The 17,249-nt window shown below is 39.8% G+C and overlaps 1 protein-coding gene across 2 annotated transcripts in view; it reads left to right on the top strand.

The window, feature by feature from the left end:
- The window catches only part of MED13L (mediator complex subunit 13L), a 180,347-nt gene extending 166,638 nt beyond the window's left edge, over positions 1-13,709 (top strand). For both annotated transcript variants that reach the window (XM_048964560.1, XM_048964561.1), the window contains 6 exons: positions 534-692; positions 1,729-1,905; positions 4,110-4,264; positions 7,130-7,291; positions 9,435-9,547; positions 10,732-13,709. In XM_048964560.1, the coding sequence (XP_048820517.1) occupies positions 534-692; positions 1,729-1,905; positions 4,110-4,264; positions 7,130-7,291; positions 9,435-9,547; positions 10,732-10,864 (899 nt within the window). In that variant the 3' untranslated portion in view covers positions 10,865-13,709. The remainder of the gene's footprint in view (positions 1-533; positions 693-1,728; positions 1,906-4,109; positions 4,265-7,129; positions 7,292-9,434; positions 9,548-10,731) is intronic.
- Positions 13,710-17,249: the final 3,540 nt, after the last annotated feature.

Below are 17,249 nucleotides of genomic sequence, written 5' to 3'. Positions count from 1 at the left end.
ACTCCGGGGGCAAGAAGCACCAATTCAATGCCTTCTCCCATCCAGTACATGTAGGGAAGAAGGGATGTTGCCTGCCCTGTTAAGGAAATTTGTTATCCCTCATATACATGGGATTTAATTGGAATGAAGGTAAGACAGCAAACTCAGAGTTTAGTAAGCAGCTCCCTTCCTTTCTTTTCTGAAAGTCAGTTCAGTGACTAAATGTAGTTTCTTAAAGGTATATCCACAGCATTGAAAGACTAACAAAGCTTTCACTTTGTTTTGTTTAGTGTATTTTATTCATTACAAGGCTTAACAAAATTCCTTTTGTGTTCAGTGTGTGAATTCATACCTATTTGCTTACATTTCAAGAGTTATGGTAATGCAGCATGCCAGATGAGAACAGATGTGCTTTTTCAAAAAAGAATCAGTGCAGTTCCTAAAAGATTTCCATGTAAATGAAAACACTGGGAAAAAAAAGAAACATTATGCAAGCAAGTTCTGGATTTTTAGAAACCTCCTTATCTGTTCTGTCTAAATTTGCTTCATTTCAGACTGGAGTATCCTCCTTGGGGAATGCTCCCTGCAGACAATCAGCAAACAGCTGAAGGAGGTGTGCCGCATGTGTGGCATCTCATCAGCAGACTCTCCTTCTATCCTCAGTGCCTGCTTAGTTGCCATGGAGCCACAGGGGTCATTTGTCGTCATGCCAGGTGAATTTTATCCAGCTGTTCTAACTTCTTTTATCTTACTTAGCGCATAAGAAGCATGTTAATTCTGGGAGACTTTTGAGCCCAACAGGACTAGCATGGCTGAATGTGGTAGAACATAAGCTGAGCCAGCAGAATTCCCAAAATATGAGGAAGGGTTACGTTGTCTGGTGCCTTAACTCCTAGGAGAAGAGATTATTTCGTGCCACTGGTAATCTGATGACCTTTTCCTTGGGGAGGTCATGTTTCCAAATCGCCCAGTGCTCATTAGCTGAAATGTAGTGTTGTAGAAACCATTATGCAAGGAGGAATGTAGACACTGTTACAGTCTATCATATGAAAGAGTTGGAGGCTAGGGAAGTGGGAGTAAGGATAAACCTGCTTATATTTAAGAATGTTTTTAGATAATTCTTCTGTAAGCATCGATCTATATAGGCTTCAGTTGAAAGGTTTTGAAGCTTGAGGCCCTTTCGTGCTGCATTTTTTCCCTTTTCCTTATTTTGTGTACTTCTTAAGCACATATTTTTTGTGTATATGTTGAGATATCCTTACAAACTACTCTGGCTTTTAGTTTATATAGAAAAGTTTACTACATGGAACAGAAAGTAAATGAGCTTGAAAAGTTGAATAACTTTCAAAACAGAGGTTTTGTAATGTGAGAAAGTAGATGGCAAGTTGTGTCTCTTTCAGTGCCAATCAAAGTGGGGTGTATTGCATAATTTGGAGTTCTATAGGTGTGCCTGTCCAAAATAAATTTGCCTTGCTCATTTAACAAGCAAATCTTTGATTAAGGGGCAGCAAAATGGAAAGGAAAGGTGGGGTATTGTATGGGAATTCACATAGCTAAATGTTATCTATGTGACTTGTGATCTTAATTTCAGGCTTTTCTGGTAATTTATTCTTTTTAAGATAAGAACCTTTAAACATTTTTATTAGCATGCAAATCAAGATTAGGTTCTTAGAAATGTAATAGGACATTGAAAGCATATTTTGAAGATGATGCAAATTAATGCCTCTGCCATTGCTTCTTTTCTGGAAGATGCTGTCACTATGGGATCAGTGTTTGGACGAAGTACTGCACTGAACCTGCAGTCATCTCAGCTGAATACCCCTCAGGATGCCTCCTGTACACACATCCTGGTTTTCCCAACCTCTGCTACTATCCAGGTAGCACCAGCAAATTACCCCAATGAGGATGGGTTCAGCCCAACTAATGGTAAGTCAGCCTGTGTCTGGTGTCCTGTTCAAAACACAAGCAGAGCTGTTCCTGTTAGCAGTAAGATCTGAATGGATCTGTCTTCTCCCATGGACCCCATACCACTCTAATTTAATGTAGAGAGCACAAACAATACCTACGTGATAAAGAATAGTATAGTATGTTTTTATAGTGTGTGTTCAGAGAATCCTACTGGTTTATTCCAAAAGCAATATTGGCCAATCAATACACAAAATGGCACAGATTACGAAATGCTTTTTCTTGTCATTGTGATTAACCTGTGACTCAGTCAGGCCAAGTTGATCTGTAGCAGTTGTTTGCTTCGTGGTCTGTGGAGTGGAAAGGAGGGAGGAGGGAAGGTGTTTGTTCTAGAATTTTTTTCTTCCTGTAAAAGAATGCAAAATAGACCAACCAAACTGTGAGATCTCTATTATTAACAATGTGGATTTTTAAGCATACTTAACTCTATAATTTATATCTCCAAGACTCAGCTTAATACTTCATAATAAGTATTTTCCTAACTGCTTTGCCATAGGTTTTTAAAAATGATTGTAAAATAATTCAAACTTACCAGTCACTTAGAATAAAGACGTTTCACTCAGGCAAATTACAGTAGAGAGGGGTAGAAAGGCTCACTATTTTTAATGAAAGAATCTGCTTTGATCTCTTCCTCCGGGAATTTCAGTGGGCCTCAAAGAAGGGAAGTTACCCCTCTTAATACTTAAGCAGCTGTCCTTTCAAAGCCCCAGAATCCTGACTGAATGCTGTGCTGAGGAATATTTAACCTGCATTAACCTGCCCTTTAGTGCTTCTGATGCTAATTAGAATCAGGTACAAGAACTGGCGTTTTCCAAAATGGTGTTAAATTTAATTTTCTTAACTCTGTTCTACTTAATGATTAAACTGCTTCCTATGCTATTAGGCATCTCATTTATGTTTTGGAGGCTAAGCAGAGCATGACATTAGTTCTGTTTTGTTCAGTGAGGTTGTAGGACAGAAGTTAATAAACTGAGTTAATTCATTGCTTTTGAAATCCAGTCTTTCTCTTCAGAAGATGAAGAAAAACAACCACCTGCCTGTTCCAGCACTAGAGCTTCAGGTTGAAATAAATTAATTCAAGACACACATTCCTTTCCATTTTCATGTCAAGCAAATTCTTTTTCAAGAGAAATTATTTATTGTATGGCACTTCTTAAATTATGTAGAAATGTACTACTCGTATTTAAGGTCTCTGCATTTTACTATAAATCTGGTAGCAATTCTAATTCAGACAGCTCCCAGTGTCCCTTTCTGTCCCCCCAGAAGGTACTTCAGATGTCATTATTACTGTTTAAACATCTTTGCTGAAAAAATCTGGATGAGGAAAAAACGTTTAAACTGTACTGTGATGTTTGTAGTTTTCTGCTCTGTGTTCCCCACATCCTTGCTTTCCGTCATGTAAATTACCCATATTATCATAACTTGTGTTCCAAATGACTGAGCAATGGAATGTACTTCTCATAGAATGCAAACACATTTTCTGTGTATCTTTACTGCCTTCCCACAAATTAACATAAGGCAAATTAAAATAGCAAGCTATGATAATAAAACCACATTTAATTTCTGAGATGAAAGTAAAACGTTAAAAGCTGAATTGTAGGAAATTTGAAATGATCCTGAAAGTACACTGCATGTGAACGTGGAGCTGGCCTTGCTGCCCTTCTGCTGGATGCTACCTGATGCTGTGAGCAGCTGCCTTGAAACTGCTGAGACTGCTCCTGGAATACTTGGGGCAAATGTGCCAAGCTGCGTAGCACAGGTCTGAAGAGCAGCACCTGCTATGGGTAACAAATGTAGGTTTGTTTAACCTATTTCAGCTATATTTTTAAATGGATTTCTGTGAGTTACTGCAGAGAGGTGACATTTTGTCTCAGTTTGGATTGTTGTTAGATTGGCATGACAGGAGCTTTATTCACTCTCTGAGTGTTGGTAAAATCCATGATTTTAATAGATGTCAGCCAGCTTCTGCTTCCAAGTCCATGTGGTTGCAGTCAGAGGAACGAGGAAGGATTCAACAGTAAAATAGTAAAATGTTTATCACTGCTTTCATCTATCTCAAGGGTCTATTTAAAAAAAAAAAAAAAAAAGACAATAAATTACAACAGTATTGTAATAGAAATGGACACAGCAGATTGAAATTGATTTTTTCTTTCTTTCCTTTCCAGATGATATGTTTGACCTCCCATTCCCAGATGACATGGACAATGACATCAGAATTTTAATAACAGGGAACCTTCACTCTTCACCAAATTCTTCCCCAGTTCCTTCCCCTGGATCCCCATCTGGCATTGGAGTGGGATCTCACTACCAACACAGTAGGGTAAGGCTGGGACACTTCTGAGCTACTTAAAATAAAACAGAAAGACCCAAACTTTCCAACAAAATCTTTTTTCCCACTGTTAATTTTCAAGCATTGTTCGGTCAAAATTAATTAAATTAATGAAATTAATTAAGCTGAAAGTAACGTTAAAATTGGAGAGACTGGCTAAATACTATTGTAAAAGATGCCAAAACCATTTACATCTCCAACTTTAAAGTTAATTGTTGCATACAAGATAACTGAGAGAAAGAGAGGAGGCTTTGCTTTGTTGTGGCAGAGCTGTATTTAATCCACTTGTATAAAATTAATTTCTATTAATCCATTTTCCTCTGGAGGATGGGAAATCCCTGCCACAAGGTGACAAGTCTGTGGCATAGAGGTGACACGACAGCGCTGATCGCATGAATTTGTAGGGGAGGGAGAAGGGAGATAATTGTCCTATTAATAAAACCCTATCAGTTTAAACTTCACAGGTGCTGCATGTTTATGCAAATGTTGTTTTCTTAGTAAAAATTAGCCCAGAGCATATAGTGCTTGTAAGTTACTTTTGTTTGAAGTGGCTTTTATAAAGTTGGTTCCAACATCAGTGGTTACTTAAAATGCAAATCGTTTTTGGTAAATCAAGGTACTTCTTGAATCAGCCTTAGTTTGATGGAACTCTTACTCATGCCATTTAGCTGTGGAAGAGAATTAGTTCTTCTTCAGTTTTCCATTAAAAATATGGGGAAATTTAAGGTGCTTCATAATTTCCTGCAGAGGAATTTTACTCTAGAAGCAGTGCATTCACAGCAGCATGTCACTTCTGTTATAAATAACACAATATTTTAATAAAGAAATAGGCTTTTCTGGAAAAACTGGATAAACTTCATGCATTTAAAAGTTCTCTTTTAGCAATCTGCAGTAACTTAAGCAACTGGATCTGTATCTGTGACTGTCACTGGTGGCTCAAAACAGTCTCATCAAGATAAATCATACATCTGGTATGGAAGGAATTACAAAAAGGTGTACACGCAGCTAACATATTTGACAGTGAATAATGATGTTCCTAATGATGCTTTCTGTTTAAAAAAAGAAAAAAAGGTCATTTTTCTAAATTTAAATATCCTATGTCCTCTTAAGAATTCTCACTCCCTGAAGATGACTGATTTTCAGGATTACAAAATGTCACTTTCACTGCCTGGAAGGAGAAAGTCCTCCCTGTGTTTTCCTTGTAATCTCTGCCAAAGTGCTTCAGTGGTCAGCTTAATAGTGGATTGTGAGTGAAAGATCACTTTTGCATCAGCCACAAAAATGCCAGTACTGTATTTTGTGATCACAGTGTACAGCCACCTTGCTTTTTGTTAATGCACCAATCCACTTTTCAAAGGGTAACTAATTTCTGTCTCTGGTTACTCCAGCCTGGTATGTGGGCAAATTAAAAGTTTTGAATTCTGGTACCAAACCCTCCAACCGTAAATCACAGCTCAGCGCTCATTGCATTATTTAGCTTGTTTAGTAATCTCTATTCTCTGCCACATAGAGAAAAATGCATTTAAAAAACTTATTCTCCGTGGAACTCCATCCAAGTGCCTTAAGAAAAGCACTGAAAGGTTAATGACCAAAGGGCTCAGAAACTTGGACGAGCCATTTCTAGATGAACCTGTCACAGTAATTCGGTTTAACCATTAACGACTGCCTGGTAATTGACGTGTAATTTTTGGTTTTAAAAAAGCAACAGTGTGTGATCATTACCTTGTGGGGCAGGGAAGGTCGAGCCTTCGTCCATGTAACCCATAATTGATTGCTGCACTTGAACAGTGTAAGCCCTGACTGCTCAGCAGCCAGTTTCAAGGTCTGCTGTTACGCTTTCCAACCGCCCACAGCCAGGTGAGCTACAACCTTCTCTGGGCTTTATGGACTGTTTAACTTCCTCTGATTACTGAGCAAGATACTACTGGTGGAGAAGGACCTGCTTGAAAGGCTAGCATTGAAGGCTTTGTGATTAAGCCAGTTTCTGTTCAGTGAAATCTTCTTTACCTGTTGACTTAAAATGGATTAAATAGACTGCCACCTCAGTTCTTCTAAGATATGTTTCTAGCTAAAATACACAACAGGCTTTTTTTTTTTTTCCTCCCTCTCTATGAAATAAAAAATGAAAGCAAAATAATAAAGGTTGATTTTAGGAATGTACTTTATTGTGCAAAGGCAGTCACATTTTATTTCTGATACCCAAGGAGCCCTTTGTAGGTTTGGTAATGGAGTTCATGATACATAAGGCTTTATGTCTTTCTCTACAGAGGTAAATAAGTTCATACCCAAGTGTTCATATTCAGCAGCCTCAGGTATGGAAGGTTCATCTGTCATGCTTTTAGACTGCAGGAATACAATCACAGATGTATATCCTGACAGGCAGCAACCCAAAGTTTGATAAAATTGGTATTAAAGCCTTTTAAAATTGCTTAGCTCCTGTCTCTTAGTAACTGTTTTGTCTCTATGCAAGAATATGAGTAGCTAATACTACAAAATACAGTATATAAATAAATGATGCAAATAAGAAGGCAGGACAGCTGTGTTTTTTTTTTTTCCTACACTTCATCTCTACTTGGCAATACAAATATAGAACAGTTTCTACTGTCCAATACCTCTAAGTTGCTCTGTAGCAGCCAGCTCCCCAAAGCTCAACACAACTTGCTGTTGGGTGATCTTGCAACACCAGCCTGGAGAGCCCAGGTGCAAGGGAGAAAGGAAAGCACAAAGATTCACAATAATTACGGTGTAGCTCCTTAATACCAAGACAGAACCTGATGATTAGTAAGCAAGATGAAAGTCATTGGAGGGAGATGTCATGACATGAAGCGACAAATGTGCCTTGAATTCTTATTTCAGAGCCAAGGGGAACGTCTCCTCTCCAGAGAAGCCCCTGAAGAACTGAAGCAGCAGCCTCTTGCTCTTGGATACTTCGTGTCAACTGCCAAAGCTGAGAATCTTCCACAGTGGTTCTGGTCATCCTGTCCTCAGGCACAAAACCAGTGTCCTCTCTTCCTGAAGGTCTGTCTTGCTGTTCTTTCTTGGTGGAAGGGGAGGAAAAATTGTGTTTAGATCCTATATGTTTCCTTTGAAAATGACAGCTTTGTTTACCTCTACTGACAGTACTGGAAATAATTAAGAAATCCAGGATGTAAATCACTGAAGACAGCTGGCTATTAGCATTTAATCTCTATTACCTGAAAATCGAATAGTTTGGCATCTGCTAAATACAGAATCATCAAAGCTGTATCCAGTCTTTTCCAATTTTAATTTCCTAAATTTCAGTCAGCCCAAGACAGGAGAGGCATACCTCTTATCCTGCCATGATCCAGTCATAATACAGAGATTAAAAAGTTAGAGAGTAGCACTCCTGACAGAGCATCCACTGTCTTCTGGTCCTGTTTCCATAGATGTAGAATTTGCACGGTGTTGTCAGTGGTGTCAGAGTGTATGTAGAATTTACCAATCCAGAAGGTTGCTATTTCTTGCAAGAAGTACTGGTGTATTGCTTGCAGGAGCTGAACTGGTTCAACTACTACAGATTCATTCATCCCAGTAGAGTGACATGTAGTTTCTTACTGGGATGTCAGGTAGTGAGTTTGGAAAAAAGGTGAAAAATCTGCCTTGAATAGAATCATGTAGATACTCAAGCAAGCAAAATATAAACTAATTAAGATAGTAGATTTTCTTCATCCATTCTCAGCTTAATTAACAAATACAAAGCATTTCTTGAAGTCTTGTAGCTAAATTCTCTCATACGTGTCTATCAGGCAGTTATCAGAATAAAGTTGTTCAATATTTCTCAATTCTTATGCCAAAAAGCCATTTTAGGACTGATTTAGGATGATTGTTGCAGTCTGTATGGTGGGCTTTATGTTCAGTATAGCATCCACTGGCAAAGTGCTGCAGTACTCAGTTAAATGAGATCACCTACCAAATTCCCCATGTTTTCATGGTGACTTTCCAGAATTATGTGCTTTGCTCCAAACGTGTGGAATAGACCTCTCAAACTGACATGAAAAATAAGCCACCGTATTTTTGGAGCTAGAGATGAAGTTTTACCCTAAACTTAAAACTACCTTTCTTTGTGAGTGAGTAATAATACAAAAACTATGTTTTGGTTCCAGCTCTAAAAACACAGCAGAGCTCTAGGCAACTCCATGAATTCCTTCTGTAAGCCTGTGCTAGATTTTTGTACTGCAGAGAAGGAGCCACCACCCTTCCCCCTTAACCCAATGCAATTGCTTTCTCAGATCCAAGCTGAATTAAATGTTTAATTTGACTTGGAACGTACTGTTTTGGTTTGGACAATTTTTTAATAAAAGCAAGGGGCTGAATTCGTGCAGTAACTTGTAACAGCTCAGAGAGCAGCTGGTGCTGTCTCCTTTGTGCTGCATGGCGCTGCAGTTAGGAAACCTGCACAGCATGTGAGAAGTACACATTTAAGTCATCTCTGTCTGATTTGGATTAAGCCTTTTTGAGCTGAAGCATTCCACCTCTGAGGTGCATGCCATAACTGGAGGAGCACAAACTCGAGGTTTTGCCCCAGCAGGCCGTGTGGCCTATTGAGCTACCCACTTGAAAGGCTTGCATGGTTGCCTCTGCCCCTGGCACGTGATCAATATGAAATCCCTTTTCTGCTCCTGTGTAAACTAATGCACAAACCTCACCCCAGAAAGAAAGACGAGAGCTATTCAGAAAGCACGGCAGCAGAGAGCAAGAGGAAGGCTGTGCTGTGTTCTGGTTGGGCATCTCAGTGCGTGATGGGTCCGGAACTCTGGGGTGGGTCTCCTAAATGGGAGAGTTTGAAGAATTAGAATGCTATGTTGTTGAAATGCAAAAAGAAACACTGACATACTCCAGGTGTTTTCCTTCATCACTCCTTCCCTGACTGAAATTAAGAGTGCAATTCAGCATGCTTTTGAAAGATCCTTAATTCCAATCAGACAAAGCAGTCATTTTATTCAAAGTTTTGAAGTCATTTTATTCATTTATCCATCATTACAGAACTTCAAAATTTACTTGATCCTGGTGGGTTCCACAGAGAATTGCCAGCTGACAGTTCACAATATATTTGTTCGCGGCGAATTTTCCTATATGTTTACTATGTGAAGAGTTAAATTGTTTTTTTGTTGTTAATTTGTTGTTTTTTTTACTTTCACAGGCCTCGTTACATCATCACATCTCCATAGCGCAGACAGATGAACTACTGCCTGCCAGAAATTCTCAGCGAGTTCCTCACCCCCTTGACTCTAAAACTACATCAGATGTCTTGAGGTAATGCCTTCTTGCTTTTGCATTTCATTCCTTGGCTCGTGGGGAACTCAAGAATGAAATTTCAGAGGGACGTTTTTCGGGGCTTATCAACAGTTTACACCTCTATTATGCCCTACACGTGTGTTTTTTAATGAACAAAACAACATATACCACAGATCCCAAGGCCACAACAAAAGAACTGGTCTTTGAGGGTTACTTAATCACTCTTCTGTCCTACTCTGCAAAGCAGTGGAGTAATTTCTGCCTTACAAAGAGGGCACCTTGGTTTGCCTCCCAAAGATGAATAGGTTTAGCTGGCAGTCTGAGCTGGCCTGTGTAAATAATTATTTTTACTCACCAAATCAAACCGAGTTATCAAAGGAGGTAGAGGTACTCTCCTGATACTCACTATCTTAGGAGGTGGAGTGTAAAGGAGACACGTCCTGAATCAATACAGAACTATATATCTATCCTAGTGCAGAAGATAAGTAGAGGGCTGTTTGCCTCTACGTCACCGGTCAGGCACTGAAAATAAACTTTTATGAGACAGAATATAAGGTCAGACCCACCAGTGGACAAACGTGTACATTGCTACCAAGCAGAGAATATCAGTAGGAACCATGAAAAACAACCTATTTAACTCAAGTTGGTGGTATTATGTAGTATTCTAGATCTAGTTTGCATCCTCTTAAATAAAAAGGTGATGCTTTGGGAGATGCACAAGGAAAGAATGAGATGCAACAAACACAAGTTCAGACATAGGAAATTCTAGTCCAACATAAGGAAAAGTAATTTTGTTTTTTTTCTAAATTGTAATCAAGCACTGGAACTGTCTGTGGAGCCTCCATCCTCAGAGATGTCCAAGAATCAGGTTTTTTAATACAGCAGTAGAATAAACTTCCAGAGGTTCAGTCCAATGTAAATTTCTCTGAAGATTCTGTAATCTCTGCTGTTTAATGGGAAAGGGCCTGGAATCAAACTGTGGGTCGAGTACAAATAAACTGAGAATACAACTTACCCCCCAACCCCAACCTGGCACGCATTTTGTGCTCAGTTTCCTACTTTGCATGCACCACGAGCATTAATATAGTCCCTTCCACAATGCATCACCAGGAAAAACAGAGATAAGTTTCAGTCAAATCTTCCAGAAAAAAAAAAGAGAAGTAATATTCCAGGTTCATTTTCCCTGCATTTCTCTTCCACAGGTTCGTTTTGGAGCAGTATAATGCACTGTCCTGGCTTACGTGTAACCCTGCCACTCAGGATCGCAGCTCCTGCCTTCCTGTCCACTTTGTGGTGCTCACTCAATTGTACAATGCCATCATGAACATACTTTAATAGATAGAAAAGCACTTGTTCTTCTGGCTTATTCTCCCCTCAACCTGAGAAACGTGCCACAGTCTGCAAAGATCACAGTTTTGCTTCTCTTCAGACCAGTCCTGTGCTGTGCTTCTGTTCCTCCAAAAGCACATGTGAATTCTGCAGTGTTGAAAAGTCAAACACCCATTAACATCTCTGGCAGCTTCAGTCCAATTCTGGGAACATCCAAGAACAGTGAACACAGAGTAACCTCAAGTCGGCGTTAGTTTGGCAGCCCAGTAACTACTGGTCAGTCTGATTATTATTTTTTTTAAGATTATTTTATTATTTTTTTTAAGGAAGACTCCAATATCTTTTTGGATTAGGAACTCTGCTGAACAACCGTAAGCAGTTTCAGCCCCACAAGTGAAACCATCGTGTAGTGACTGCTTTGGGCTGCCCAGAAGTTCTTTGTTCTTTGGTCATCATTAACTGGGACTTGGCAGGAAAAGAAAATGCACACCGTCGTGGTCTTGTATGAATATTGCAATTTTCAGTCTACCTGGAGTTCCTGTCAGAGTGGATTGGGATGAATGCATGCATTTGTTACCTGTCCATGTAGATATGAATGGTCTGGAGATATTTATTTTATTGTTAGGTTTGGGAAGGGGAGGGATTAAATTATAAAGGACCAGGAACAGTAGGATATCTTAAAAACCCAGCTCCGTTCCACCATTTATCTACATAAAGGGTTATTTATCTACATACCTCTCGCTCTTCTGACCTAGAAATCAAAAAGCTAATAACAATCAAAGTCCCACGTGGGAAGGGGAGCATGTCCTGATAAGGATACACTTGTGTTTTAAGGAATTCTCACCTGCGTTTAGCCTGGTTAAAGCAAGGAAAGGCCAGCATTTAATGAAGGATAACACTACCTAACAGAAGAAGAGAGGTAGGGAGGAAAAATACTTTAAAGCTCTTTAAAGGGTGAATGGAAAAGTGGTAAATTAATCTATTGTAGAGCTATGATTGAAATATATTTCCAGTAAATTTAGTGATGCTAGAAAGCTATTTACTGAAACCCAAGTCGCCCTGTAATTCTGGGCCGACTCGTCCATGTACATATCCAAAAATGTGCTTTTTGTTTACACGAAATCAGTGACAAATCTGGTGTATTTTTTCTGACTATAGGAATATTATTTCAAAGAAATAATTTTAAAAAGAAAATTATATCATTAAATTAGTACTTGAAGTTCTACCGCTGCGGTGGAAGAGTTACTTTGTGGAGTAAAGTGATCGCCGTTCGAAAGGTCAATGGCTAATTGAAGTATTTTTACGACTCCTTCATTCCAGGCTCCGAGGGGTTTATATTTAAGCTCCGTTTTCTGATGTTTGCTGTTGCAGTGTGCAGCAGGCAAGGGCTGCTGTGGGCGAGGGGTCGGGCACTTTGATCAGGCGCTGTGACCCATAGCTGTCTATGGCGGGGGAAAAACCGACACGTTGTTAAAAGTTCTTCCAAAAGACTTTCATGTTCTGGTGGGGAAAAAAAAAAAATAATAATAATAATTAAAAAAAAAAAAAAGAAATTCTATGATTTTACAAAGTATTTTTCTTGAGATAATGTAAACATTTAAAGCAAATGATATAAGTATCGCTTGTGTCATGGAAGGGTGAAGTCAGAGAAGTAACCTGTAAATGGATGATGTCATTCTCTGCACCGAACCTCCCGTGTGGGCATCCTCTTTGCAATGTATAGGTTTAAAAAAAAAAAAAAAAAAAAAAAAAAAATCTGATATCAAACCATTTGTATCTAATGTGTGTACAGTGTAAAATTGACTTTAAAATATTGCAGTACTATTTTTTCTTAATCAGAAGAGAAAATTCTCAAGGCCTTTTGAAGAGCATAAAAAGATGAAGATTGTAAACTTGTATAAAAAAAAAAAAATTTAACTTGGGGAGGAAAAATGTAAAGTAGACATTTGTAATCTTTTACCATTTGGGGGTTGTTTGTTCCCAGGATTCATCGGGACTTTGGATTATGATTGAGTTTGTTCTTTTTAAATGGGCCGTTTTTATCCGGGGGCATTTCTTCCCCAGAAACCTGGTTCTGTGCAGACATGGAAAATCCAAAAGGGCAGCGAGGAGTAGTTTTCATCTGGTGTCTTTTATTTAATTTTTTTTAAGTTAAGAGAAGCTGGTGACATATTTATACGTTTTTGTGCAAAATAAATGAATGGCAATAGATTTTAAAGAAAAATCTTATGTACTTCAGTGTGAAAAGTTCTGTATAATATTTCCCTTAAATATGCATTATTTTACTTGTGAGTTTTTTACTGAATTAATCTGAAATGTACAAGCCCTGGCTTTCCTACAGAGTGAAGAAAGTTATTTTATTTTTCTTTTTATTTCTAACTTTGGAAATTCATGCCTAAATCAGAATTATTATTACAGTTGTTTGAGCTAAAGGGAGAGGGAGGGGGGCGGGGAATGTCCAGCATGCTTGTATGTATATTTCAGAACCTTTTTTAAATGTAAAAGCTGTACATTTCTGGGGGAGTTCTGAATTTCTTTTTTGTTTTGTTTTTTTGGGGGTTTTGTTTTGTTTTGTTTTGTTTTGTTTTCCTCTGAGCATTTTGCAGTGAGCTTCTTTTATATATAGCCGACAATTTGAAAGAAAACAACAAAAAAAAAAGTGAAGTTCATTTTAAATCTACAGTATATCGCTGGTACAATACACTAAAAAAAAAAAAAAAGACTTTGATAAAAAGAAACAATAATAATAAAGACCTCCATTTTAAATGTCATTCATATATACCTTGTGGATGAGAGCTATATACTTTTACACACTTTTTTAGATGAATAAATTATTGAATTACTGAAACTACTGGTGGAGTTTCATTCTTGTGTTTTCTGTAGCTCCTAATTTAAAGCATTGCTGGTGCAGAGGGATTTGCTTTACCAGGTATTGGATCCGTGTGATACAGATGGAACTGAAATGCATTCGAAGGCTCCTCAGTGCTGGTTTGCTTTTGAGCACTTGCTCTGTACTCCTGGGTTGGCTGCGTGTCCATACAGCCATGGCTTCGTCAGTTGCCTTTTCACTGCATTGAGGCTCATGTTAGTGTCTAAAGGTTCACAGTGCAACAGTGCTGTTAGACTGGTATCTTGCCAAATAGGATGCTGCTTCTGCTGAAAACCTTGCCTGTGGTAGAAGGAAACTGGTGCCACCGATGTCAGTGTTGGGATAAAGAGCTGTAAGTCCGGCCAGCTGGGGAGGGTTGCTTTGGTAATCTGGTGTCACAGTAGCAGGAGGTGGAATTACAGGCAAAACAGGAGAAGCACCTCGAACTCATGTAACCTCCTCCCCCTGTGATAGGATTACAAATAAGTGACGAGCTGGCAGCCCCAGATGAGAAAATACAAAACCAGATCAGATCTGCCACAACAGGCTGTGCAGAGAAGCAGTAGAATCCCCATCCTGGAAGTGCTGAGGTCTGCACTGAATATGGCAGCCTGGTCTTGTTACACCCAGGACGTGGCTGGACAGCCTTCAGGAGGTCCCTTCAGTCCTAGACATTCTGTGTTCAGCAGGTTCAGAAGTGCAAAATCTGACCAGCTTACAACTAGAACCCAAGCCTTCTGTGGTGCTACCCCTCAACAAGCCTTTATATAAAATGAGAGGTCTTTCGTGTCATCTCCTGTAGGAGCAGGTCTGGGAAAAACTTCATTGGAATCTTCAGATAATCCATAATTGCCTATACTTCAAATTACAGATCTGTGACCTCCTGAGGTACTTTTTAGATGCCATGACCGTTGTTTTCTTTTAAGTTAGAACAAAAGCAGGCTAGCGCCCGCCCCATACCTCATCACCAGTTCTGGCTGCACCACTGCCCACAGCCAGGCTGTACTGCTGCTGGGTACAACCATCATCAAAATCAGGTGAGACCACTTCCAGAGGACCAGAATGCTTTTAAAATGCTTTTAAAAACCGGTCTTGTGGCTCTTTCTTGTGAAATACACTTCAGAAGTTCATTTTCCATGGGGAAAATTGATGCCACGCTCACAGTTCTGTGACTGTATCGAAGAATTACCACTCAGTTTCATGGCTGCTGTAGTGACCAACAGGGATTTCATAAGTTTCCAGTCTACTTTAATTGTTGATGCACCTAATTTCTAAATTTAAAGTCCTATGCAAAAATAGTTCGTTAGATTGATAACTTTCAGAAAAACTTCTGGAAGTTTGTGTCTTTTAGTTCACTTTGCTGTTGGTTCACTTAAAAAGCTACGTTGAGTGAACTCACGTGGATTCTCATGGAATCTCTCTGCTTCCACCTTCCCTGGAGTGCTGTGAATAGGGGAGGGGCTGCTGTGGAGCAGTGTCTTTAAAAATGGAGACTGCTTTGTGACCAATTCATTGGCTTTAGCAAAAATAAGACAGCAAAGAACTACCAGTCCACTGTGCTGTTCCATGGGGAAGAACTGAATAAAAGGCAGTGATGGATGGGTATGTTACTGTGGGAACAGACTTTGGGATACCAATGAAGGAAAGATTTCTAAACATAAGGCTGAAATTAAATTTTTTTTCCCAATCACCATTTCTATTCTTAGCAAATATCATGGCCACCTGACAACAGCTTAAGCATGTGTAGAAAGCATCAGAAGCCATGGAAGTAAACATTTGGTTTATGTTCTGTCTCTTTATTTATAGTGGAAATGGAAACAGCCCAAACAGGAAATCTTTGGTCTTTAGCAACAAAGCTGTATTTATAAAATGATGCTGCTTCCACTTCCCTGTTTTGAAACTGAACCTTAACACAGTAACAAATGTTTATGTGGGCAGACCCCATTTTAGTGTTCATCTACCAGGTATCAAAGCAGCAATCCCCATTGGGTTTTCCAGAGGATATATAAACCTCAGTGGTATTTTAACAAAACCTGCAATGCTCTTCAAAACCATGGAGCAAGAAGACATCCACTTCCATGGCAGGGCAGCTCTGAAGGCAGAGCAGTGCCCTTCCTGGTACCTCCCTGGCCAGGGGTCAGGGCTCTTGCTGTGTTTCTGGATGGGTACTGGTCAACCAGTGGGCTAACCAAGCTGTAAGAGCATGTCTTACATGATACAGTGAGCATGCCTTGCAAGATACATGTCATGTATCACTTTGATAAGCATATAAAATATGTTCTTATGTCTGTGTTAGTCTTTTTTTTTCTTCTTTAAGAATTGGTTGTTCAGAGAATTGGTTGTTTCAGAAATGAATGGCACTATCTATAACAGCCACAGCTCACTGCGTAGACTTTGAACAAGCATTTATCTCTCACTGTCCTGCAACCAAGAACCTGGGGAAACATCTGCTTGAATTCACAGGCTACCTTTGCTTGCGTCACGTAGGCTGGCTTACATCTAGGGTTATCACTGCTAGGCTCCAGCACAGATGTGGGGGCACACAGCCCTGCTGTTACCACCTGTTCCACACCAGGCGTCTCATTTTGCAGCTCTTACGGCACCTCCACCACCACTTCCAGCTGCACTTCCCAGGAATGGGTGGATGCACAGGTTCTGTGCATGCATACAGGTTCAGCAGACAATTCATTTCAGAAATACCTTCTTCCATGAGATATTTGTCAGCTTCACAACCTCTATACCAGCAGGCAGTGATGCTCATTCCAGCTGGCTTCTTTTAACCAACGCACACCAGCAGAAAGCTGCTCCAACCCACCTGGCCCAGATAGCAGGCCCAGATCCTTCACAAATGAAATCTATTTTCCTTACAAAGCAGATAAGACATAAGTTGAAACCCTCCCATCCCTTGCCAACCTACCAGTTTTACCTACTGATTGTTTTTATTTAAATATAGCTCTAACAAGGCAATGTCAAATGGTGGTGCAGCTCTGGGCATGAGCAGTGTTGGGAAATGCATCACAGCCACCTCAGGTTTTGGAGAACTCCCCACCATTGGCTTCTAACCTCTTGACCCCAGCTTTACAGAGCAACACATACACAAGAAAAAGAAACTGTATTTATAAACTTTGTAGCTGGGGCAATGCTTTACACAACGTTGGTAAGCCAACCATTTGGTGGGGTTTTTTTTCATTCCCTGTGGTTTTCTGCAGTGACAGCTGTGGGCTGGTCCCATTCATCACATCTATAATCTCTGCGCCAAGCGGTGTTGTCCCCAGCATGAAAAAGCGAAAGTCATGCCCTCTTTCTTCCAGCAGGGGTCACGTTTTGATGGCAAATAAAACTCCGGATTGCTAACGGCGCCGGCTCAAACAACCCTGAATGAAGCCGGGCGCTTAGCGAGCTGCTCATTAAAGGTCAACCACGCGAACAGGTGCGGGTTCAGTGGTCAGAGCGTTCCACCCCTCCTTGTAATCGGTTTCAGTGGTAATTTCATTAGTGCCTGGGGAAAAGACAAGCGCGAGA

This window comes from Lagopus muta, chromosome 17 (genome assembly GCF_023343835.1).
Source record: "Lagopus muta isolate bLagMut1 chromosome 17, bLagMut1 primary, whole genome shotgun sequence".
NCBI classification, from domain to species: domain Eukaryota; kingdom Metazoa; phylum Chordata; class Aves; order Galliformes; family Phasianidae; genus Lagopus; species Lagopus muta.
The sequence above is the reverse complement of the archived record's forward strand: the minus strand, read 5'-3'. Positions and strand labels throughout refer to the sequence as shown.